The 25,071-nt window shown below is 42.5% G+C and overlaps 1 protein-coding gene across 2 annotated transcripts; it reads right to left on the reverse strand.

Moving 5' to 3' along the window:
• Positions 1 to 1,140: 1,140 nt before the first annotated feature.
• LOC138970570 (uncharacterized) lies at positions 1,141 to 25,071 on the reverse strand. Of its 2 annotated transcripts, none has more exons than XM_070343035.1 (9): positions 25,015 to 25,071; positions 22,640 to 22,740; positions 19,760 to 20,016; positions 18,147 to 18,357; positions 16,755 to 16,878; positions 13,486 to 13,706; positions 3,274 to 3,390; positions 1,906 to 2,019; positions 1,141 to 1,278 (listed from the first exon to the last, which is right to left on the reverse strand). In XM_070343035.1, exons 2-9 carry the CDS (start codon positions 22,713 to 22,715, stop codon positions 1,265 to 1,267), a joined length of 1,134 nt encoding a protein of 377 aa, XP_070199136.1. In that variant the 5' UTR covers positions 22,716 to 22,740; positions 25,015 to 25,071; the 3' UTR covers positions 1,141 to 1,264. The 2 variants fall into 2 exon arrangements, with proteins under 2 accessions (XP_070199136.1, XP_070199137.1); XM_070343036.1 differs by having other exon boundaries at positions 22,640 to 22,727; positions 25,015 to 25,062.

Below are 25,071 nucleotides of genomic sequence, written 5' to 3' on the forward strand. Positions count from 1 at the left end.
AGGAAAAACAGCTTTCGGTTACGATGTACAGGGTGGGACACTGTTCCACCGGGAAATAGAAGCTCAAGAACTTTGTTCTCAGGATGTGTTGAATATTGTTCTCTCTCTCTCTCTCTCTCTCTCTCTCTCTCTCTCTCTCTCTCTCTCTCTCTCTCTCTCTCTCTCTCTCTCTCTCTCTCTCTCTCTCTCTCTCTCTCTCTCTCTCTCTCTCTCTCGCTCTCTCTCTCGCTCTCTCTCTCTCTCTAATTCACACACACACACACACACACACACACACAAACAAACACACACACACATGCAAACAAACACAAACAAAACACACAAACTCAAACACACACACAAACACACTCACACACAAACAAATGCACACAAACAATAACGCACACACACACACACACACACACACACACACACACACACGAAAAGCAAGACATATTGCAAGCAGACAAGGCCATCAGACCGAACGCCAAAACCCAGAGAGGCAGACACATTTGTGCTATTGAAATAAAGTTTAACCAATTGCAGGTCACACACACCCACATACCCACACCCCCTCCACACACACACACACACACACACACACACGCATACACCACGGTGTGCCCACAGTGGGTGTGTGTGTCGGTGTGCCCACAATGGGTGTATGTGTCGGTGTGCCCACAATGGGTGTATGTCGGTGTGCCCACAATGGGTGTATGTGTCGGTGTGCCCACAATGGGTGTATGTGTCGGTGTGCCCACAGTGGGTGTATGTGTCGGTGTGCCCACAGTGGGTGTATGTGTCGGTGTGCCCACAGTGGGTGTATGTGTCGGTGTTCCCACAGTGGGTGTATGTGTCGGTGTGCCCACAGTGGGTGTATGTGTCGGTGTGCCCACAGTGGGTGTATGTGTCGGTGTGCCCACAGTGGGTGTATGTGTCGGTGTGCCCACAGTGGGTGTGGGTGCACATGCAGCTGGTGTATGTTTACGTGCATACCTGAATGTGTGTGAGTGTAAATTAAGGGGAAGGTTAGATTTAACTAAAACGTACGAGAGAAAGAGGGGGGGGGGGGGGGGGAGGAAGAGAGATGTATAACAATACATCGAACAGTAAATACAACACCCACGCTAACAAACAAAGAAAAGTAAGAGCGCCATCTCGTGTGCTTGCATTGAAAATAATTTATTGTTGATAACTTCAAGCCAAAGAGACAATTTCGTCATTCTGTTGTTACGTCAGAATGTTGTGATAAATATCCATTGCAGTTGTTGGAGTTGGGCAAGGTTCACAAGGGGTATTCTGGAACAACAATAATTTACTTTCACAATTGCAGTTTAAAAAAGCATTCTTAATCCTGAATTAAACTTAATTCATGTTGCAAACAAACATCATTGTTCATTCTTAGTTTGTGTTTGTGTGTTTGTAAGTTTGTTTGTTTGTTTGTTTGTTTTGGTTCTGTAATCATAGTAATGGTTTTCGTGTTACTCGTGTGTTTGATTGATTGTTTGTTTGGTTGTCTGGATTGCACGTGATGTTGCTAAACAATAAGTTTCAAAATTTACCAATACGTGTACATCACAGATTAACACAAGGACAGACAGACAGACAGACCGACACACACAGACAGACCAACACACACACACACACACACACACACACACACACACACACACACACACATACACACACACATACACAGACTGACAGACACACACAGACAGACCAACACACACACACACACACACACACATACACACACATACACAGACAGACCAACACACACACACACACACACACACACACACAAACATACACAAACATACACACACACATACACAGACTGACAGACACACACCAACAAAACCAGACTGCAGACATGCAGGCAGACAGAAAGACATACAATCACAGAGAGGGGCATCCACTGACCGCAGTATGTCTCATCAGTGCCATCAGTGCAGTCAGTGCTGCCATCACAGTGCTGGGATGACTTGATGCACTGCCTGCTGTTTCTGCACTTCCAGGCTCCCCAGCTGCAAACCCCTGCACAAGAGACATTGTATTATAACTGTAGCAGAGCGGGTCGGATTTATGACCGTATAGTGCAATAAGGCGGTGGGCAGTACTTTGTACTTTGGGGTCATTTATTACATTGATTTAAAAGACATTGTGTCGAACCCAGACGTAGTTTGTGTTCCGATGTGATATACATTGCTCTTCTTTGCTCTCCTTGTCTATTTCTGCCATCTCTTGTTATTTGCTGATGAAGATCTTGCGTCCAAACCACCCCTTGTTCGTTGTCAGGTGTGGTTGTCCATGATACCGTTGAGTACATTTTGTTATCTTGTTCTAGATAACATATTAGTAGCATTTCAGAGAGGGTATGCTTTGTAATGTACAGGAGAAACAAATATGGTTTCTTTGCTATATTATGTACACGGGTTCCGTGGGTATCATTTATTGTCTGCGCCGTTTGCGAGCAGTAATCAATGTTGTTGCTTCAGTTGATCAACAAACTCTCTCGCTTACCCAATGGCCAAAACCCTTGTCCTCCACACATACGCACACAAACAAACATCTGCACACACACTCACACACTCACACACACACACACACGCACACACACACACACACACACACACACAAACACACGCACACACACACACACACACACACACACACACACACACAAACACACACAAGCAAGCAAACACACACCCACACACAGACACACACACACAAGTGAACACACACAAACACACACAAACACACACATTTGTTTGTTTGTTTGTTTGTTTGCTTAACCCCCAGCCGACCACAAAGGGCCATATCAGGGCGGTGCCGCTTTGACATATAACGTGCGCCACACACAAGACAGAAGTCGCAGCACAGGCTTCATGTCTCACCCAGTCACATTATTCTGACACCGGACCAACCAGTCCTAGCACTAACCCCATAATGCCAGACGCCAGGCGGAGCAGCCACTAGATTGCCAATTTTAAAGTCTTAGGTATGACCCGGCCGGGGTTCGAACCCACGACCTCCCGATCACAACACACATACACACACACACACACACACACACACACACACACACACACACACACACACACACACACACACACACACACACACACACCACACACGCAAGCAAACACCCCACCCACCACATACACACACACACACAAGCGAACACACACACACACACACACACACACACACACACACATACACACTCACACACGCTTACCTCCCCCTCCCCCCCCCTCACACACACACACACACACACGCACATACCGCAGTTTGTTTCGTCACTTCCGTCAAAGCAGTCGGGCTCTCCGTCACAGATAAGATTCAACTCGACACACTGCGGAACGACGGTCGTACACTTCCAGGAGGACGGCGAACATCTCACTGGAAGGCAACACACGTTGTGATGTTATGCAACCATCACCAGAAATGTATATACACTGAGGTATATCAGACTGTGGAATGGAAACCATAAGTGCATGATCTGCGAAAATAGCTGCGAATGAATCTCAAAACACGCAGGGATATCTTTTGAATAGGTGAGATTCCCGAAAATATTGTCTTTCCAGTCTAACATCTTAAATGGAAAGCAAAGACACCCTGTGAGGTTTGCCATTTGCAGGCAAATTGGGCTCAGAACAATAGACAAGTCGCGTAAGGCGAAAATACAATATTTAGTCAAGTAGCTGTCGAACTCACAGAATGAAACTGAACGCAATGCCATTTTTCAGCAAGACCGTATACTCGTAGCATCGTCAGTCCACCGCTCATGGCAAAGGCAGTGAAATTGACAAGAAGAGCGGGGTAGTAGTTGCGCTAAGAAGGATAGCACGCTTTTCTGTACCTCTCTTTGTTTTAACTTTCTGAGCGTGTTTTTAATCCAAACATATCATATCTATATGTTTTTGGAATCAGGAACCGACAAGGAATAAGATGAAAGTGTTTTTAAATTGATTTCGACAATTTAATTTTGATAATAATTTTTATATATTTAATTTTCAGAGCTTGTTTTTAATCCGAATATAACATATTTATATGTTTTTGGAATCAGCAAATGATGGAGAATAAGATAAACGTAAATTTGGATCGTTTTATAAAAAAATTTTTTTTTTACAATTTTCAGATTTTTAATGACCAAAGTCATTAATTAATTTTTAAGCCACCAAGCTGAAATGCAATACCGAAGTCCGGGCTTCGTCGAAGATTACTTGACCAAAATTTCAACTAATTTGGTTGAAAAATGAGGGCGTGACAGTGCCGCCTCAACTTTCACGAAAAGCCGGATATGACGTCATCAAAGACATTTATCAAAAAAAGGAAAAAAATGTTCGGGGATTTCATACCCAGGAACTCTCATGTCAAATTTCATAAAGATCGGTCCAGTAGTTTAGTCTGAATCGCTCTACACACACACACAGAGAGACACACAGACACACGCACATACACCACGACCCTCGTTTCGATTCCCCCTCGATGTTAAAATATTTAGTCAAAACTTGACTAAATATAAAAAAGCCAGAGAGAGAGAGAGAGAGAGAGAGAGAGAGGGAGAGAGAGAGAGAGAGAGAAGGAGAGAGAGAGAGAGAGAAAGGGAGATAGTGCGAGAGAGAGAGAGAAAGAGAGCGAGAGAATTGAACTTTATTTTTACAAGGATTTAGATTTAAGGCTACGCCTTTTCTTACAATCTGTCCTTGGGACGCATAGACACACAATTATATAATAAAATAAAAAAATAAAAAATAAAAAATAAAAAATAAAAATAAAAAAAATAAAAATAATTAAAAATTAAAAAGTTAAAAAGTTAACCAACAATAGGAGGTCGGAAAACGTGATAATAAAGATGACGATGATGATGATGATGACGATAATGATGATGATAATGATGATGATGATGATAAAGATGAGGCATGAAGATCATACATATGTGGTTATTCATAAAATCAAATGCATACTATGCAGGTAATTATATATACAAGCTGGTGGCAATCGAACATGTAGCAATAGAGTAACAAAAATATGTTCAGAATATACAATGCACAGCATATTTTTGACGTAATACTAAGTTTGGTAAGTCAAAAGGCGTTAAACTACTCAGACATTAAGTGGTTTTTTACACATTTTTTAAAACTTTTTAATGACTTTAGGTGCTTAAAGGATGATGGAAGTGAATTCCAAACTGAAGTACCCGAAAAAGCAAGACTGGTCTTATACAGGTCAATTCGTGGAATTGGTGGGATCAAGTTGACCGACCCATATCTGTGGGTAGCTTTATTAAATAATGATGTAATGTAAATCGGCACTTTACCGTGATACAATTTATGCATGAAAATGGCTTTGTTTAACTTGAGATGCTTTTCCAGTGGAAGAAAGTTAAGCATTTTTAATTTCATATCTGTTGAGGCATTATCCTTTACGATGAGTTTGGCCGAGCGACGATAGAGAGAGTCTAACTTTTTCAAGTGGACATCACTGCTGCCATCCCAGAGCGTCGAAACATAATTAATGTGAGGCATTACATGAGCATGGTGGAACATTTCCAGAGTCCTTCTGTCGGTATATAGCTTTAACTTGGATAGGAGGAAAACGTTCTTGGCTACTTTCTTGCAAATATGCTGTATTTGTGCCTGCCACTTGAATTCACAATCAAGAATTACCCCTAAAACGCGATGCTGTTGAACTTGTTCAATTGATTGCGTACCAATAGTAAGATTTAGTTTGAGTGGAGAAATCTGATGTTTTTGTCTGGTTGCAATTACCATACTTTTAGTTTTTATTGGATGGACAAGCATAGCATTAGCACTACACCAGTTATTTACATCGTTTAAAGCTGTTTGAAGGGAGGACTCTATTACTGTAACAGACTTTCCACTTGAGTGAAGAGAAGAATCGTCAGCAAAAAAATCACTTCTTACATTACTGTCAGAAATGTGCAGTGGCAGATCATTGATATACAGACAGAACAAGATCGGCCCAAGCACTGACCCTTGAGGCACCCCGCATTTCACAGTCTCCTCAGTAGATATTTTACAGTTTAGGGCAGTATATTGAGATCTGTCCTGTAAATAGAAAGCAAAAAAGTTACACACTGAACTGTTTCTGAGATACAACTGTAATTTCTTCAGTAAAATTGAATGATCAACAAGATCAAACGCTTTTTTAAAGTCGAGAAACACAGCACCACTGATTTCAGATCGGTTTGTTGCAGACAACCAGGTGTCGCATAGCGTGGTAAGGGCGCTGTGACAAGAGTGATTTGTTCGAAAACCAGATTGAAATTGATGGAAAAGGTTTCTGCTTTCTATGTACGCGAGCAAATGTTTGTGAATATGTTTTTCCAATGGTTTGGATAAAATGGGTAATAAGGAAATGGGTCTAAAATTATTTGGGTCGGATAAATTTCCGCCTTTATGGAGTGGAATTACTTTTGCTCTTTTTAGTAAACTAGGTACAGTATTTTGCTTTATGCAGAGATTATACGCATAGGTGAGTGGCTCCACAATATATGGTAGAGCTAATTTGGCCAAGTAAGGAGGAATCTTGTCAGGACCCATGGACTTTTTATTCTCAAGGCCTTCTAGCGCCTTACCTACCTCATGCACTGCTATGTCTGGAATAGTAAAAAAATCGTCCGGTTTACATTTGTCATTGCAAAAATCATGTAATTTTGTGAGAGAGACTTCAAGGTCAGAATCAGGACTGTCGCATTTTGCAGATTCATTTAGCCTATTGGCAAGGGACAAAAAATGGTTATTAAAATCTTCAGGGGAGATGGTTGTGGCAGACCGATTTGAGTTCTGTTTAGATTTACCTAATATGTTATTAACAGCACGCCAAACAGTTGCAATATCTTTCTTGTCCTCGATTAATGTATTAAAGTAATTTGCTTTTGCTTGACGTGTTAATTCTGTCACTTTATTCCTTTGTTTCTTAAAATCAGACTTCATGTTGTTTGCTTTGTAAAAATCACGCAGGGACATGGCTTCTATAATCTGTTCCGTCAACCATGGGGGAAGAGATGGATATTTCACTCTGTGGTGACGTAGTGGGGCATGCTTATCCACTATAGGATAAAATATATCTAAAAGGGCGCCCAACGCTTCGTCAGCAACAACATGATTAAACACAGAGGAAAATGGTGCTAAACTGAGATCAAAGAAGAATTTAGTTTCATCAAACGTTTTAAAGCTTCTATATTCAATAGTTGTATGGCCCTTGTGCACCGGCTTAGGTAACTTGAACGACCAAGAACAAAATACTGAACAATGGTCACTGATGCTTGAAGGTACAGTTTTCACGTTTGACACCATGGAAATATTATTAGTGTAAATGTGGTCAATCAACGTTGATGTTGTATCAGTCAATCTGGTTGAGGTGTTCACAAGTTGATGGAATCCAAAGAGAGATGTAACTGAGCGCCAGGCTGTCTGGGTTTTATGCAAGTCTATGTTAAAATCACCAAGTAACAAAACATTGCGATTATTACATTTGATGTTATCCATCAAATCAATAAAATCGTCAGACCAAGCTGAATTGGATGCGGGATTTCTATATACAAAACCGAGGAGAAAAGAATTCGAATTCTTATAAGAAATTTCAAGCCAAAGGCATTCAATACTTTTCACTTCCAGATCAGCCCTGCGCTTAACAAACTTTGCAATGGAATCATGGACATAAACAGCAAGACCAGTATGTTGTACTTCCATACTGTCGCGTCGGATAACAGAATAGTGAGGTATCCGCAACATATCATCACAGATGCGTGAGTCCAGCCTAGTCTCTGAAATCCCAAACAAATGGGTTATGGGAGAATGTTGATTTAATAACACGCAGAGATCAGGAATTTTGTTCAAGAGATGATAAATGTTTAAGTGTCCGATATTCAGTCCTGCGGCTGGAGCTAGTGCCGACATGCTTATAAATGTTAAGAGTACACACAGAAGCAGACACAATCCGCACACACTGGACGTTGTAGAGTGAAAGTTCAAGATTTGCTAGAAAAGGCAAAGTCCTTGTCGTCTACGAATTACACAATAGAGTTCTAAACAATGTGCTACGACGGGTCGATCAGACGATATGGAGAAGTGCTAGAACCGAAGGGAAGGAAACACACTCTTTCCTCAGTGTCCACGTCACGTCACACAGACAGGCAGTCCGAGTACAACGCAAGGCACAACTAGAAACACAGGTATAGTCACTGCACAAGGTGCAAAAACGCTTCGAACTTTATCGTAAGATTTTAAGCGTAACACAAGCTCTAGGTTGTATAACACTACAAGAAAATTGAACCAAATAATGTTTGTCCAAGGCGACCCGGCGATCGCGCTCACACACACACACACATACACATACACATACACATGCACTCACGCACAGACACACATACATACACACACACACACACACACACACACACACACTAGTTGCTGCATTTGATGCTGTTTGTGACTATGCACGGAGCAGATACAACGCTCAATACTGTTAAACAAACTGAAATATTCCGACCAGTCCGAAGGTCACCTAACTTACACAGCCTTCAGTTTTAAGCTTTTAACACATCAGCTGAGTTGAAATTAAATTCAGCAGCTGAACTGCATTTGCACTGAGCTGTGACGACAGGTGCGGCAGTTGGACACGGTCAGCAGACTGGCTGTAGACAGGTGGGTGTCCGGGGGGAGGGACCGCAAACTGCTGATGACTGGTAGGGCGAATTTGCGGACAGGGGCGAATGGGCGGCGCAATTGCGCTGCTTGCGTATTGCCAAATTGGTTGCGTTGGCGTGGTCCCTGCATGCGCCAGTTGACCGACAGACTCTCGTGTAGACTGGGTGGGCGGGTAGGTAAATGGAGGGGGCAGGTTAACAGGGGTACGGGTGGGAATAAGTGAAGGGTAGTGGTGGGAGGACGGCGGGGGTGGAGGTGGTGGAGGGTAGGAGTGGGAATGGTGGTTTGGGATGGAGCGTGCACCCGTGTCCTCATTAGAGTGTCTGTGTGGAGGCTGCTTGCGACGAGAAAGGTTTCGGTTGTCCTTGTCATGGTTCTTTGCTTGATGAGCGTCATCGCTGAGAGAGAGAGAGAGAGCGAGAGAGAGAGAGAGAGAGAGAGAGAGAGAGAGAGAGAGAGAGAGAGAGACTCAGACTCAGACTCCGACTCAGAACTTTATTACAAAAGGATAAAGGTTTTAGGCAAAGCCTACCCCCCGCGGGTTAGGGGGAAGAATTTACCCGATGCTCCCCAGCATGTCGTAAGAGGCGACTAACGGATTCTGTTTCTCCTTTTACCCTTGTTAAGTGTTTCTTGTATAGAATATAGTCAATGTTTGTAAAGATTTTAGTCAAGCAGTATGTAAGAAATGTTAAGTCCTTTGTACTGGAAACTTGCATTCTCCCAGTAAGGTAATATATTGTACTACGTTGCAAGCCCCTGGAGCAATTTTTTGATTAGTGCTTTTGTGAACAAGAAACAATTAACAAGTGGCTCTATCCCATCTCCCCCCCCCCCCCCCTTTCCCCGTCGCGATATAACCCTTCGTGGTTGAAAACGACGTTAAACACCAAATAAAGAAAAAGGCAAAGCCTATTCTTCCAACCTGTCCTTTATACAACACATAAAGACAGACGCACATTCAAAATATAAATTCAATCATATAAAATACAGAAATACATTGTATGGAATGCAACACAATGTGCATTTAAGGAATTACATAAGGAGAACTCAAAAATTACAAAATTACATTGACATAGTTAAACCTTTCATTTGGGAATAAAGTTGCTCCGATCAGCTACACATCCGTTAACACTAGTACAAAATGTTTAACAAAATAACAATCGAACAAGACATTTCATTCACGAATGATGTGTGAACGTGACTGTCTCTTAAACATTTTCACTGAAGTTGCATTTCTTATCTGTTGGGGGAAGGAGTTCCAAAGAAACGCTCCCGAGAAGGCTAAGCTCGATTTGTAGAGGTCTATGCGAGGTATAGGAGGGATGATTTTTTGGGACCCATATCTTTTTGTGGCATGTTTAAAATGTGATTGCAAATATTTAGGACAGTCGTCATTTAGAATTTTATACATGAACACAGCCTTGTTTAACGTCAACTGATCTTTCAAGGGGAGGAAATTCAAGAGCTTTAGTTTATCATCCGTGGACCTATTCAAATCATGCAGAATAAGTTTTGCAGCTCGGCGATGCAGGGAATTGAGTCTTTTTAAATGAACATCACTGCAGTTATCCCAAAGTGTCGATGCGAAGTTTATATGAGGCATTATGTGGGCGTAATAGAACATTTTGAGTGCTGCAGAATCTGCGTAATGCCTTTAATTTTGATAACAGGTACACATCTTTCGATACTAGTTTGCAAATATTACTCAAATGAGTTTGCCATTTCAACTCTTGATCAATGGTAACACCCAATAATCTATGTTCCCTAACTTGCTGCACTTGAGTTGAACCAACTGACAGTTGTAATTGTAATTGTAAAAAGAGAGAGAGAGAGAGAGAGAAAGAGAGAAAAAGAGAGAGACAGAGAGAGAGAGAGACAGAGACAGAGAGACAGAGAGACAGAGACAAAGATACAAACAGACAGACAGACAGACGCACACACACACACACACACACATACACAGACACAAACAGACACACAAAGACAAACAGTTATTCAGACTGACAGACAGATAGACAAACAGATAGCGACGAATATTACAAGTCAATTTGAATTGATTATTTCCTTGTGCTTCTTGTGTGGTTATCGCACACACACACACACACACACACACACACACACACACACACGCGCGCGCGCGCACACACACACACACACACATAGACCATATCACACCCCTCCTAAATCAGTTCCAATGGTTGCCCGTTCCTGCCCGTATCACACACAAAATCAACACTCTCACCTACAAATGCCTCCATGGTCTCGCCCGTGTCTATCTCTCTGACTTTCTCTCTCTCTATGTCCCTTCACGAGCACTCAGATCATCTGCCGACTCCCTTGAGCTCAACATCCCCCACACCAAACTCAAAACAGCAGGTCAACGCTCATTTTCTTTCCAAGCACCTAGCCAATGTAACACACTACCTCTCCCCCTCCGTCAACAACAGTCCCTCGAATCATTCAATCTGCACTCAAGACATTCATTTTTTCCAAATGATCCATGCATTCTACACTGCCCACCCCCATCCCACCCTGAATAACTGTACATATTTAATGGTTGATGGTGTGTGTGTGTTAGTGACTTTAAGTCTTCGTGTGTGTGAATGAGTGTATGTGCGCCTTGAGTCGCCTGTTGGTGAGATATGTGCGCGTTACAAACATTCGTATTATTATTTTTTAAGTTATTGAGACATCCCAGTGCACTAAGGGATTTATAGAGCAAATCGAGAAAATTCATTATTGAACGAAGCGCATAGCGCTGAGTTCAATAATTATTTTCGAGATTTGCTCTATAAATCCCTTAGTGCACTGGGATTGTTTCAATGAGGATATTGTCAGTACCGCCAGAGAAAAAAGAAGATTCAAAACGCACATTTTGCAACGCGCATTTGGATAGGCGTAACTGTGTGGTCAGGTTTGTGTCAAAGATCTACTTTTGTGTGGGCTGTCTCAAGTGTGTCGTGCTTTCGTCACACGCAAACTCTTGTTTTAATTTCTGTTGGTAAATTCCAGTGTAGCGTTAAGCTAAAAAGTAATGATCTTTCATAGAGACCTCATTTAAACTCAGAGAAAGGACTGTGTTGTTAGTTATTTGCGATTCGAAACCTTCATCGAGCTTCGACAGATTGACTGTGCAGAGTGTTTCCCCTTGCCAAGGTCGACAGTAAGCACATTTTCAAAATAAATGTGGCATGTTTCTCGTGTGGTATCTTCACTCATCGGGGAGTCTGGTACTAAATATGAACGGTAAGAATGCTCTGAACCCTACACATATTATATCCCCATCGTTTTATCGTTCACATTTGCCCAACATGTTAATTTGCTGAGCGGGATTTATGTCGTCTGCAATCGAACCACTGCACTGAGTCTCATTTCAAAAACAAAAATTGCTCGTCACGTTGCACTGAGTCTGCACGCATGAGGCAGTCTGGTAATAAGTCTTATATATGGTAAGAACGTTCTAAACCCTACACGTGTTCGATTCCGATTGTTCTTGCCTTGAAATATTAATTCGGAAAACATTCATTTACTGAACAGATGCAGTCGTATTTCAGTGTAGTCTGCTACGTGCTGATCTAGCTGCTACGTTATCGGAATAACACTTGTGTTTTCTGTTAGCTGCTGGGACTTGTATACTAACTCATCATTTGGTAATGTGGATAATAAGCTACATGCCACTAACATGGCATAATTATGAGAGGAATCTTCGCAAGTCGAAACTGAAAAATTAGACACAGCGGGTTCTATTTTTAGATCAGTGGCAACTGTGGCACAGGCACATGCAATCTGTCAGAAAAAACCCCACTTCTGCTTTAATTGAGAAGCAGGAAATTTATGGTCATAATCATTGGTATTGTGAAGAATATCAGCTACATGTCATTAATTAATTCTGAGGATGAGAGTACACTCTCGCTTAGGCAAAGGGCGGAAGAATACGCTCTGTTGAAAAGTTAGCGCACTCCAAGAGTGCGCTAACAGTTTTAGCCCATCGCCATTAGCCAATCAACTGGTTCACATCAGTCATGTGACACCAGTACTTACTGACAATTATTATTATTATACGCAGACACACACACACACACACACACACACACACACACACACACACACACACACACACACATACGCACACACACACACACACACACACACGTATGCATGCACACGCACACACACACACACACACACACACACACACACACACACACACAGAGAACATGTTGTTTTATTGTGCTAGCTTACATATTGTGTGTGCTATGCTAGTCCTACTGATATAGGTATCGAGTTTGAGGGGTGTCATGACACAAAGCGCTGTTTTTCAGCAATAACCGAATGAATTGGTTTGACACTTTCCGATGTGACGCAATGTTCCGAACAAGTTTCAAACCCTTCATAGGAGTGTACACTTTGTGTCCCAAAAACATACATCACACTTTTCATGTTTAGAGACAAATATTTGATACAGGTATTGCCCAAGTTTCATGTTTAGAGACAAATATTTGATACAGGTATTGATTGCCCAAGTTTCATGTTTAGAGACAAATATTTGATACAGGTATTGATTGCCCAAGTTTCATGTTTAGAGACAAATATTTGATACAGGTATTGCCCAAGTTTCATGTTTAGAGACGAATGTAATAATGCTGGATACATTTCTGTGTCTCCAAATATCATTTCGGTCTTAAGTGTTTCTATTATAAAATTCCAAAATAGAATTGCTTCTACTGGAGAATAAATTCTATATTGACTTGTATTGCTAGAGATGATAGTGTAAATAAACAGTCGCCAGTGATTTGTGTTAGTTACAAGCGCTTACCGCAGTTGTCATTGATGTAGTTGTTCATGCGATCCATAGCCGAGGTGTCGCCATCACACGCAAACGCCAGACAGTTGTAATAGTAGTAAGCCAGGGACGTGTCTGACGTTGCCAGGCACTCGGCTTGCCAGGGATCAGCAAAGATGGCCACGCACTCCATCGCGGCTTGCTCCTTGTATTGACAGCTTGTGAATTTGCTGGCCAGTTTCTTGCAGGTTGCACTGCAACATTGACATCAAGTCAATGTTCATCCCGATCGCATTCATGAGCAAGGTTCAAGGAAAAATGTAACTTTAAATTGATACACTGGATTATTCCAGTGTCATATTGTACAGAATGCACGGCGAGAAACCACATTCATAAAGTAGGAAATGTAAGTTAACATAGTACGTAGGAAAACACATTGTACAAGAAATGAGGTTGATCGGAGATAAATAGGTCATAATATATCATGCTGCTGAACAATATTTAGAGGGAGGTAATGCGTGTGTGTTGCGTGCAATGACTGAGTAGCGGAAAGTAGTATTTTCATGATAAGGGTTTGTTCTCATGGTGAGAGACACAGACTGGCAGATGAACATGGTGAGAGACACAGACTGACAGATGGACATGCTGAGAGACACAGACTGGCAGATGAACATGGTGACAGACACAGACTGGCAGATGAACATGGTGACAGACACAGACTGGCAGATGAACATGGTGACAGACACAGACTGGCAGATGAACATGGTGACAGACACAGACTGGCAGATGAACATGGTGACAGACTGGCAGATGAACATGGTGAGAGACACAGACTGACAGATGAACATGGTGAGAGACACAGACTGACAGATGAACATGGTGACAGACACAGACTGACAGATGAACATGGTGAGAGACACAGACTGACAGATGAACATGGTGAGAGACACAGACTGACAGATGAACATGGTGAGAGACACAGACTGGCAGATGAACATGGTGAGAGACACAGACAGGCAGATGAACATGGTGACAGACACAGACTGGCAGATGAACATGGTGAGAGACACAGCCAGGCAGATGAACATGGTGACAGACACAGACTGGCAGATGAACATGGTGACAGACACAGACTGGCAGATGAACATGGTGAGAGACACAGACTGGCCGATGAACATGGTGACAGACACAGACTGGAAGATGAACATGGTGACAGACACAGACTGGCAGATGAACATGGTGAGAGACACAGACTGGCAGATGAACATGGTGACAGACACAGACTGGCAGATAGCTAGGAAGCTGTTGGAGAAAACGAGAACAAATGTGACCCTCCACCACGACATGAGTCGCATGTCACCTTTGCATGATTTTCATATTTTTACATTTTCACAAAGAGTGTTTTATGCTCTATCCAGTGGTGAAAATCGTTTTAGAAAAGAACGAAAACTGTTTGAGTTATAAGCCTGTGACTAAGGTGACCCTCACACTGTTACCAGACACTCCCCGGACTTATATTAAGCCCAGCGCAGAACCGCGCGAGGTGACATGCGACTCATTTCGTGGTGGAGGGTCACAAATGTGGAAAGTGCGAAGTAAATTCAGACAGGCATTAAGCTAGGAAGCTGTGCGCATGTCCTGAGAGTAGCGGCTGATTGGTGCCTGAGAGTAGCGGCTGATTGGTGCCTGAGAGTAGCGGCTGATTGGTGCCTGAGAGTAGCGGCTGATTGGTGCCTGAGAGTAGCGGCTGATTGGTGCCTGAGAGTAGCGGCTGATTGGTGCCTGAGAGTAGCGGCTGATTGGTGCCTGAGAGTAGCGGCTGATTGGTGCCTGAGAGTAGCGGCTGATTGGTGCCTGAGAGTAGCGGCTAATTGGTGCCTGAGAGTAGCGGCTGATTGGTGCCTGAGAGTAGCGGCTGATTGGTGCCTGTGCCAGTATGTGAAAGCACGATAGGGTATTTGCAATCACGCTAAATATCAACTGGGAGGAATGACAAGGCGAGCAAATTGAAACGGTTTTTTTTTTTAGATGATAATGTAAACGAACTTTCTCCCCCAAGTTATATATTTAGATTTCAAAGCGCGTTCTGACCTAGTAAATACAGCAAGTGTTGCCAAGACGTGTACGTGTCGAGATGACATCACCCTCACACGTACTAGACATGTATTGGTCCAGATTCACAACCCCTAGGACTACAACAAGTAGCAGACGGGTTTTTTTTGCATTCTGTATATTGTATGTATGTATGAGTATATCTTATTGTTCTTGAGGAGTTACCACAAGGAAGTTCTCGGCAAAACTGTGCCACCCATGTTTTCCTGCATGTATTCGTGGTTTCCGAGTCCTGCGATTGTTGCGGTTAGCTTAGGATCTTTAATCGTGTGCATGTGTTCGTGGTTTCCGAGTCCTGCGATTGTTGCGGTTAGCTTAGGATCTTCATCGTGTGCATGTATTCGTGGTTTCCGAGTCCTGCGATTGTTGCGGTTAGCTCAGGATCTTTATCGTGTGCATGTATTCGTGGTTTCCGAGTCCTGCGATTGTTGCGGTTAGCTCAGGATCTTTATCGTGTGCATGTATTCGTGGTTTCCGAGTCCTGCGATTGTTGCGGTTAGCTCAGGATCTTCATCGTGTGCATGTATTCGTGGTTTCCGAGTCCTGCGATTGTTGCGGTTAGCTCAGGATCTTCATCGTGTGCATGTATGCGCACAGTGGTGTTCGGACACCTGAAACAGTTTGCAAACGTTGATTCTTGGAATCACAGAGTCCGAACCCACGCCGATAGCAACTAACTAATTTTAAGGCCGGCGCGATACCGACTAAGTCACGTCCCAGCGGAGAGTCACTTTAATGAAAGAAAGCACGTCCAAGCTTATATTTGATACTTTTCTACGTTGTGTTTTGTGTGTACGCAACGCTTACGTGTCTGACACTGCCTTTAAGTTATCACATTTACTTGGACACTTGCACGATTCACTGTGACTAAAACGTGTGTCACGTCCTTCTCTCCTTGGTGCAAATAGATCCACCACACTCAGCTGTTACTGCCTGGAAACCAGCACATACAATTCCGCTTTTGCTTGCCCTTCCTTCGCCTTTTCATGCCAGTTGTCTATGCTGAATTTGTACAGACGAAGAACATTTACAGCAAATGTAGACGAAACCAGTTACTAGTTGACGTCGACGAGTAGAAGACGAGTGCAAAATGATGTATACTGAGCGGACACGTTTGATCATGACATGAGACCATTCCAGTTTAGTTTAGAAAACAAGTAGCCATGTATGAATAAAATGTTGTGACTTACCTCTGAACGACATTGCCGTGATTCAGCACGATGTAACTGACGAGCGCGTCATCCGTCATATTCCCTTGCCCCGGAAAGAGGGTCGTCATCGCATTGTTCATGGCGTCAGTCGTTGTCTCGTCTCCTGCATGATTTGAAAGCACATGGACACGTTTTTAAACGTGGGGCGTTAGAGAGAGAATTAAATTGAATGGAACTTTATATTTCGAGGGTGACAGAATTCGCATTGCCAACCTGCTTTTTCTTTATCCGGCTTACTACATAACACATCAATATAATCAACATGTCCAGCAATCAATAGGACATTTCAAATGGATTATATTATGCATTGGCAAGATGGAAAATTATAACACATTTTGTGTTTGCCTAATAATGCTCTTTGTGCACTGTGTAGAACCATGTGGTTCAATACAATCAGAGAGTACTAATATTTTATCAGCTACACAATAATTGTACTTACAAGTCGTGCATTGTGTAGAATCATGTGGTTCAATACAATCAGAGAGTACTAATACTTTATACATCTTGATTTCGTATTTGCAAGGTCAGAAATCTAGATGATAGATTTGGTCGTTTTTATCTCGTGGTTAGAAGCATGCATTTAGTTTTATTTAGGTTCAGTGACAGATGGTTTAGTTCTGACAATTCTAGCAATCGATTAGGGTTTTCTTGGAGGATTTTTTGCTATTTCAATAAGATCTTGGTGACCGGAATGAATTGTAGTATCATCTGCCACAGTGTGCACATGTATTTTACAAATATTGGAAGGTCGTTATAATAGATTAAAAATAGTAACAGACCAAACATAGAACCGTGTGGTGCTCCAAACCTTTATGTTTGTTTACAAGAGTGTGATTGGTTAAAAAAAAAAAGTACTTTAGATTTTAACATGTAACCAGAATTAGTTTGTCAATTAATTAGGTCAAAAGCTTTAGTAAAGTCAACAAATAGCAACACAGAACAGATTATTGTTAATTGGTCAGTCATTGGTCAAATAAATTGTTTCACGTGAGTGTTTTGGGGTTAAACCTGTTTAATTTTCGTGCATTAATTTATTGTTTTCAAAGTGCTCAAAGAATGTGCTCATCGGCATGTTTAATATTAAAACAAAATTGTTTTTAAAGGTTGTTAATGTGTTTATTGAGAGAGAGAGAGAGAGAGAGAGAGAGAGAGAGAGAGAGAGAGAGAGAGAGAGAGTGGGATGCTGACAACTGAAAGAAAGAGGGCGCTGATCACTTGTAGTCAGAAAGACAACGCAGCTCATCGGTTTTAACCAAGCCATCTTCGGCTTAGATTTATCATTTTAAAAGCTACGTTTACCTGTTAACGAGATAAGTACAGTGACAGGTACAGTCACAACCCGCAGCTATGCCAACAGGCAGATATCCGTACCACACAGTGACTCTGGCAGTCCCTCCGAGACAAACTCTTGGTCCGAGCACGTGACGACCACGCTCCGTTCCGCCCTGCTGAACTCCACGCTGAAGACTCCGTCCTTCCTCAACACAGCAGCTTCCCTGGACTGGTCGTAGTCTGCGAAGTCCACAACGCTCTTAGAGCCCTCCTTTACCTGCCATGGGTTGGTGGTTCTGTTTTCACTGAACTGGATTGCAGAAAGAGCATGCGTTAGATCAGGACATATATGACCCAGGTCACCCTCCACCACGGAATGAGTCGCATGTCACCTTTGCATGATTTTCATATTTTTACATTTTCCTAAAGAGTTTTTTATGCTCTATCCAGTGGTGAAATTTAACCGTTTTAAAAAAGAGCGAAAACTGTTTGAGTTATAAGCCTGTGACTAAGGTGACCCTCACACTGTTACCAGACACTCCCCGGACTTATATTAAGCTATAGCGCAGAACCGGGCGAGGTGACATGCGACTCATTTCGTGGTGGAGGTTCACATATTTATATTGGCAAGTCTCGTTCACATCAGCGTGTTTCTCACGAAGTTCAACAAAAGTTCTTCTGAAACATCAAAGCGTAAGCTTCCGTTCTAAAAGAGGGGAACAGATCGTGTCTTATTACACAAGAATCGGTTTAGCACTATGCATTTCCTGTCGTAAACAACATCAACAGCAACACTAAGCATCATTATAATCACCAAAGCCATCATCATTAACAACAACAACAACAACAATGTCAACCCCACCACCATGATTACCACTGTCACCACTACCACCACCATAACAACAACAAAACATCATCAACATGATTACATATCTATCCGATAAACGACCACATTTCTATACTTGTTCCACTCAGTAGACAACTACATTTATTTAAATCTATTTAAAGTACCATTCCGTCTCCAATGAGGTTAGCTGACCAATGAAATCTTTTCGTGTAAACAGCAATACGAACTTGATGAAACACATTCACACTAACATTCAACACCTTTGAATGGCACATATTGCAACGGTTCCTCTTAGAACTGTGTTTATGTACAATTATTCTTGTTGATCGCTGTCTCTGTGTTACAAGTAGGCCAGCGAGGTGCAACATGACAAATGTCCATGTTTATGTACGATGAACATGGACATTAAAGTTTTCTTACGTTATCTAATCTTATCTTATCATATCATAAATGTGTGCTCGATTTCTGTCCAACCGAAAGTAACTGGTTGGAAGTGTGAAGAGAATCAAATTATTATGACATAACGATACCACCGCGCATCAAGTGTGATCATCGTGCCCAACTGCGCCAGAAGTCTGACAGAGTGATTATGCTTTGATCACCCTGTGGCACAAAATCTCCCTTTTTCCGAGAAAAAAAAAAACCTGACTCAAAAAGGAAAGTAAATAGAGTACGTACACACCTCGTTTCAGCGGATATGTAAAGTAATGTTCTTAGTTCGTGGTCATGAAAAATATCTCACTAAAGCTCAAATTGTTCATGATCAACTAACTTCGACCATTCTGTTGAATATCCACTGAGACTCGGTTTGTAACCCCTAGGTAAACGTGCGGCTAGCAGATGTGTGTCTATGGTCGCTCCAAACCTTGTCCAGTCGTCTCACTGAGGTTCGTATCTTCACGAATTCACTGGTATTAGCGTTGACCACTTTGACCCACACGGTGTCCGGGGAGAAACGGTGACTGTCTTCCTGGTCTACCGCGCTGCCTGGAGTGACCTTGACCCGGTAGTCCCCGCACGTGAAGTCCGCGAGACGATACATACAGGGAAGCTTCACGTCCGCTGTTTCTCCGTTGAACATTGTCAGTGTTCCGTAACGTCCAATGGAGCATGCTTTCTCGTCTGAGAAAAATCATAGAAAGGAAAATATTGAGATGGAAACATTCTAAATTAGTGTTGAAGTTACATTGGAAGTCCTCTGTACCATCTTGTTTTATTGTCATGGCTCTTATCTCTATTTCAGCCTGTCAAATGGTTGTGTGATGTGTCTAGTGTGTTGGCGAAGTGTTTTGTGCTTGTCACCTCTCGCTTTCAGCCCTCACCGCTGGCTAGCACCGTCCTTTTCAGGACAACGCGAAAAGAGAGTAGCTTGCGGCAGTCTCTCCTGCCAGTACATAACCTCTCCACAGCAAGCCCTTTGTAGTGCCTCCATCGTGGCGACAGGCGTGAACTGGGTACCGAAAGGCCCCAGGCTGAACTACAAGGACTCAGAGGAGGTTGGCCCCTAGACGTGTGGCATTCAGGCCCACCGGCGTGTGGATACGCCCTGGTGCCCACGAACCAACCCCCAACTATGGGTTAAATAGCCGGGCAGGACAGGCTCGTCAACCCTGGAAGGCAGCTGTCCTAGGAGAAGATCACTCCAAAATTAAAACGAGGGCAGAGGAGGCTCACTATCCCTGCAAGGAAACTCCTCTAGGAGAAAGACCACTCCAAATTTAAACCCACGTAGTCCCCCGAAGACGGAAGACATCGGCCATTAGGCGGGGAACAGACCGGATGTCTACGCTTACTACGACAAATGATTGTGTCTAGGTCGAATGTTCGTGATCTCTATTTCACACATGCACGCCTAATGGCCCTGTCACACCTTAACGTATTAGCCAGCGTATGCCGACGTATCAAACTTTCCCTAAAACGCTGGCATACGCTGAACTATCGATGGGTTTTTTTTCCAATTTTGGGCGTATAGATAGCGTATTCATAACGAGTTGCGCGTATACATAGCGTATTCATAACTAGTTTGACGTACACATATCGTGATAGTAACGTATATAAAAGATTTCGATAACTTATAGATAACTTATACCAACGAATGCTTAACGTGTTGCCGGCGTTCACAACTTATGTCCAACGATAGTCTAACGTGTGTATAACGTATGCATAACGTACGCAGCGTATCGCCGACGATCACATGTCGTAGCCTATAAAAAAATATATAAAAAAAGGGTGAAGGCATCGTCACGGATGAAGAAGTAGGGCACATCCTCGTTGTCGTTGGGAAGAGGCTCAGGGTCAGGAAAACCTAGGGTACGCATTCCTTCAGCTCACAGGAATTGTATATCTGCGCATCTGATGCTGATCCACTACCACTAATATCTGCCCAAATGAATTTGTAGTCGGCATCTACAAGCGCCATCAGAACAATGAAGTAGAATCCTTTGCCGACGTATGAAAAATCTGGCGAATACGTCGAATACGTTCTGTGGTCGTCCGGAACACGTTCAAAACGTCTACATACGTCAATATGCGTTGGAGATACGTTCGACATACGTTCAAAGCACGTTACTCATAGGTAAGAGATACGTTTTGGGTACGTTTACAATTATCTCGACGTACGTCGACGTATTAGTAACGTGTGTACTGTGTGAACGTGTGTCAACGATCGCATAACTTACCTATAACGTACGGCCCGCGTATGCGGGACGTGTGAGCCATACGCTGGCATACGTCCGGAAATGTTGTGCATGTTCAAAATTTGTCGAGAACCTCGCCGTACGACGACGTATACCAGCGTACTTCAGCGTATTCTTAACGTATACAAAACTTACCCATAACGTATTCGACGTATTCGCCAGATTTTTCATACGTCGGCATACGCTGGCTCATACGTCAAGGTGTGACAGGGCAATAACACAGAAAAGGACAAGCGTGTTGTCTCTCAGCATTTAGTGGATAGTCATATGTACCGTTGACATGGACAAGCTACATGTTGAACAGTCATTGTTGTTGTTTCTAAGTATTTGGTGAACAGTCATGTACCGTTGACATGGAGAAGCTAGATGTTGACCATGGTTATTGGTTTAACTACACCTACTTTTAAAATGTATTAAATCGTCAATGTCTTTAGTCAACAACTTTAACTGGTATGCTCTTTCAAAACATTGTGTTTACGAATTTGGGGCTAGACTCAGCGGTACGAGGTTTGAATAATTGAGCGGTAGCAAAACGCACCCGATTTAAACCCTTGAAGACTTGTTCCTGTAACATATCTGTAGGTCGGAGATGGCAAAATAACCCCCATATCATCGGTGACTTGAAGACAGCAATGTCAGCCAGGTACAGGGCAATCCCCAAACAGGCTAACGTTTGGAGGGCCGTTATTTACAACATTTTAGAGAGAAGATCAAAGTCGGTATACTATTGTTAGACCAGTATACCAAAACGTAAGCTAATGCGCACCAACTATGAAGATAATTCGTTGAACTCAAACTGACTTAAAAAAAAGAATCCCTTCGTGTTTAACTGACTCACGCTTGCAAGTGGTGCGCTCTATTTACCAAGGACACGAAGGCAATCCTCCATGGGGGAGACCCATTGTCCACTATATGAACTGATCATGGATATTCTCAAGTAATTGTACACCAAATATGAAGTAGGTCGTTCAACAGTGATATCAGTGTTTTTTTTATTTCTAGGGGTCACCTTGAGTGTTAGGTATAAAGAGAACCCATGTTAATCATACCTGCCAGTGAGAACTCAAAGGTGACAACACTGACGAACAGCACCAGAGGTAGGAACAAGGCTGATGACAACGGCATCTTCAAAGTTTGCTGCAAATCAGATCTGACAACAAAGTGGCAGTGCAATCATTACACCAAATCACCTTAACTAGGAGAGCAACAGTTATCATTTGTGTTCACTCGAAAATGTCACAATAAATGTAACGCTATACTAAAACGTTTGTAATCTCAAAAATTGAAGTGACGTTTTCCCCCTAAATGTCCGATTCAAACGCATGTGACGTCACGCATATAATATTTTTTGATTTTCTTTTCTTTCAATTTGCCGGTCGTTTTTCAATTTTTACAAGTGAATTTGGACATATCTGCTTCGGTGCACGAGGGACGCTGACTGGCCCAAACAATCGCTAACACGCCCGTGCAAACCGAAACGTCTTTCCCTTGAGCAGATTATTGACAGTCACGTGCAAACCGAAACGTCTTTCTCTTGAGCAGATTACTGACAGTCACGTGCAAAGCAAAACGTCTTTCTCTTAAGCAGATTACTGACAGTCACGTGCAAACCGAAACGTCTTTCTCTTGAGCAGATTACTGACAGTCACGTGCAAACCGAAACGTCTTTCTCTTGAGCAGATTACTGACAGTCACGTGCAAACCGAAACGTCTTTCCCTTGAGCAGATTACTGACAGTCACGTGCAAAGCAAAACGTCTTTCTCTTGAGCAGATTACTGACAGTCACGTGCAAACCGAAACGTCTTTCTCTTGAGCAGATTACTGACAGTCACGAGCAAACCGAAACGTCTTTCTCTTGAGCAGATTACTGACAGTAACGTGCAAATCAAAACGTCTTTCTCTTGAGCAGATTACTGACAGTCACGAGCAAACCAAAACGTCTTTCTCTTGAGCAGATTACTGACAGTCACATGCAAACCAAAACGTCTTTCCCTTGAGCAGATTACTGACAGTCACATGCAAACCAAAACGTCTTTCCCTTGAGCAGATTACTGACAGTCACGAGCAAACCAAAACGTCTTTCTCTTGAGCAGATTACTGACAGTCACGTGCAAACCGAAACGTCTTTCCCTTGAGCAGATTACTGACAGTCACGTGCAAACCGAAACGTCTTTCTCTTGAGCAGATTACTGACAGTCACGTGCAAACCGAAACGTCTTTCTCTTGAGCAGATTACTGACAGTCACATGCAAACCGAAACGTCTTTCCCTTGAGCAGATTACTGACAGTCACGTGCAAACCAAAACGTCTTTCCCTTGAGCAGATTACTGACAGTCACATGCAGCCCTGTGTGCAAAGCTATACTAGATTGTGTTAAACATTGAGCTTGTGGCACAAACATGAAAAATGACTATCTTTTGCCTTTGAACATATTTCTCAAAAAGTCCTTTAATATTTTGTTATGTTTAACAATAGTAATATTGTGTTTTTCACTGTTTTGAATGTATGTTACTTTTGATAACACAAATACTGGGCTCTTTTGTTTTGTTTGTGGTTAACAAAAATCAATAATGATGTGACGGGCGCAGTGGCTTGGTGGTAAGACGTCGGCCTCCTAATCAGGAGGTCGTGAATTCGAATCCCGGTCTCTGCCGCCTGGTGGGTTAAGAGTGGAGTTTTTTTCGATCTCCCATGTCAACTTTTGTGCAGAGGTGCTTGTGACTTAACCCCCTTCGTGTGTACACGCAAGCACAAAACCAAGTGCGCACGGAAAAGTTCCTGTAATCCATGTCAGAGTTCGGTGGGTTATAGAAACACGAAAATACCCAGCATGCCTCCCCCGAAATCGGCGTATGCTGCCTGAATGGCGGGGTTAAAACGGTCATACAAGTAAAAATCCACTCGTGCTAAAAACACGAGTGAACGTGGGAGTCTAAGCCCATGAACGAAGAAGAAGAAGAAGACGAACAAGAAGAAATCCACTTTGTGTTTGACATAACACCGATAATCAATGTTCCATCATATGCGTGGATGACATGACAACATCTTTACTCTTCCGTTTAATGTATTAGGTAAAGTATTACAATGTAGAATCGAATTGTTCTTTTTTCCAGTTAAGGATTTCTGACATGTCCTGGTAAAGCCTATGCACTGAAACAGACACTGACTCGACAATGAGAATGGTGGGCACGTTACTTGGGGACGTGTGCTACACATTTAAAGAAGAACATCTTCAATATTTTAACCATCCTATTACTTACTTCTTTTTTTTTTTTCTCACAATGTTTAGTTCATTTCAACACGTAAACATTGAGAAAGAAAGACACAAATAATCCTGAATTAATTAAACTTCCAAAACTAATGTCGACATGATTATGTTAGACTGATATAGAGCAATTAAATACTAAGCAACGGAACACTTACCAACTAGAAGGCTGGGCTCCAAGAAGAGAGATGATGTGGTCGCTGTGGGCCGAGATA

This window comes from Littorina saxatilis, linkage group LG7 (genome assembly GCF_037325665.1).
Source record: "Littorina saxatilis isolate snail1 linkage group LG7, US_GU_Lsax_2.0, whole genome shotgun sequence".
Classification (NCBI taxonomy): Eukaryota; Metazoa; Mollusca; class Gastropoda; order Littorinimorpha; family Littorinidae; genus Littorina; species Littorina saxatilis.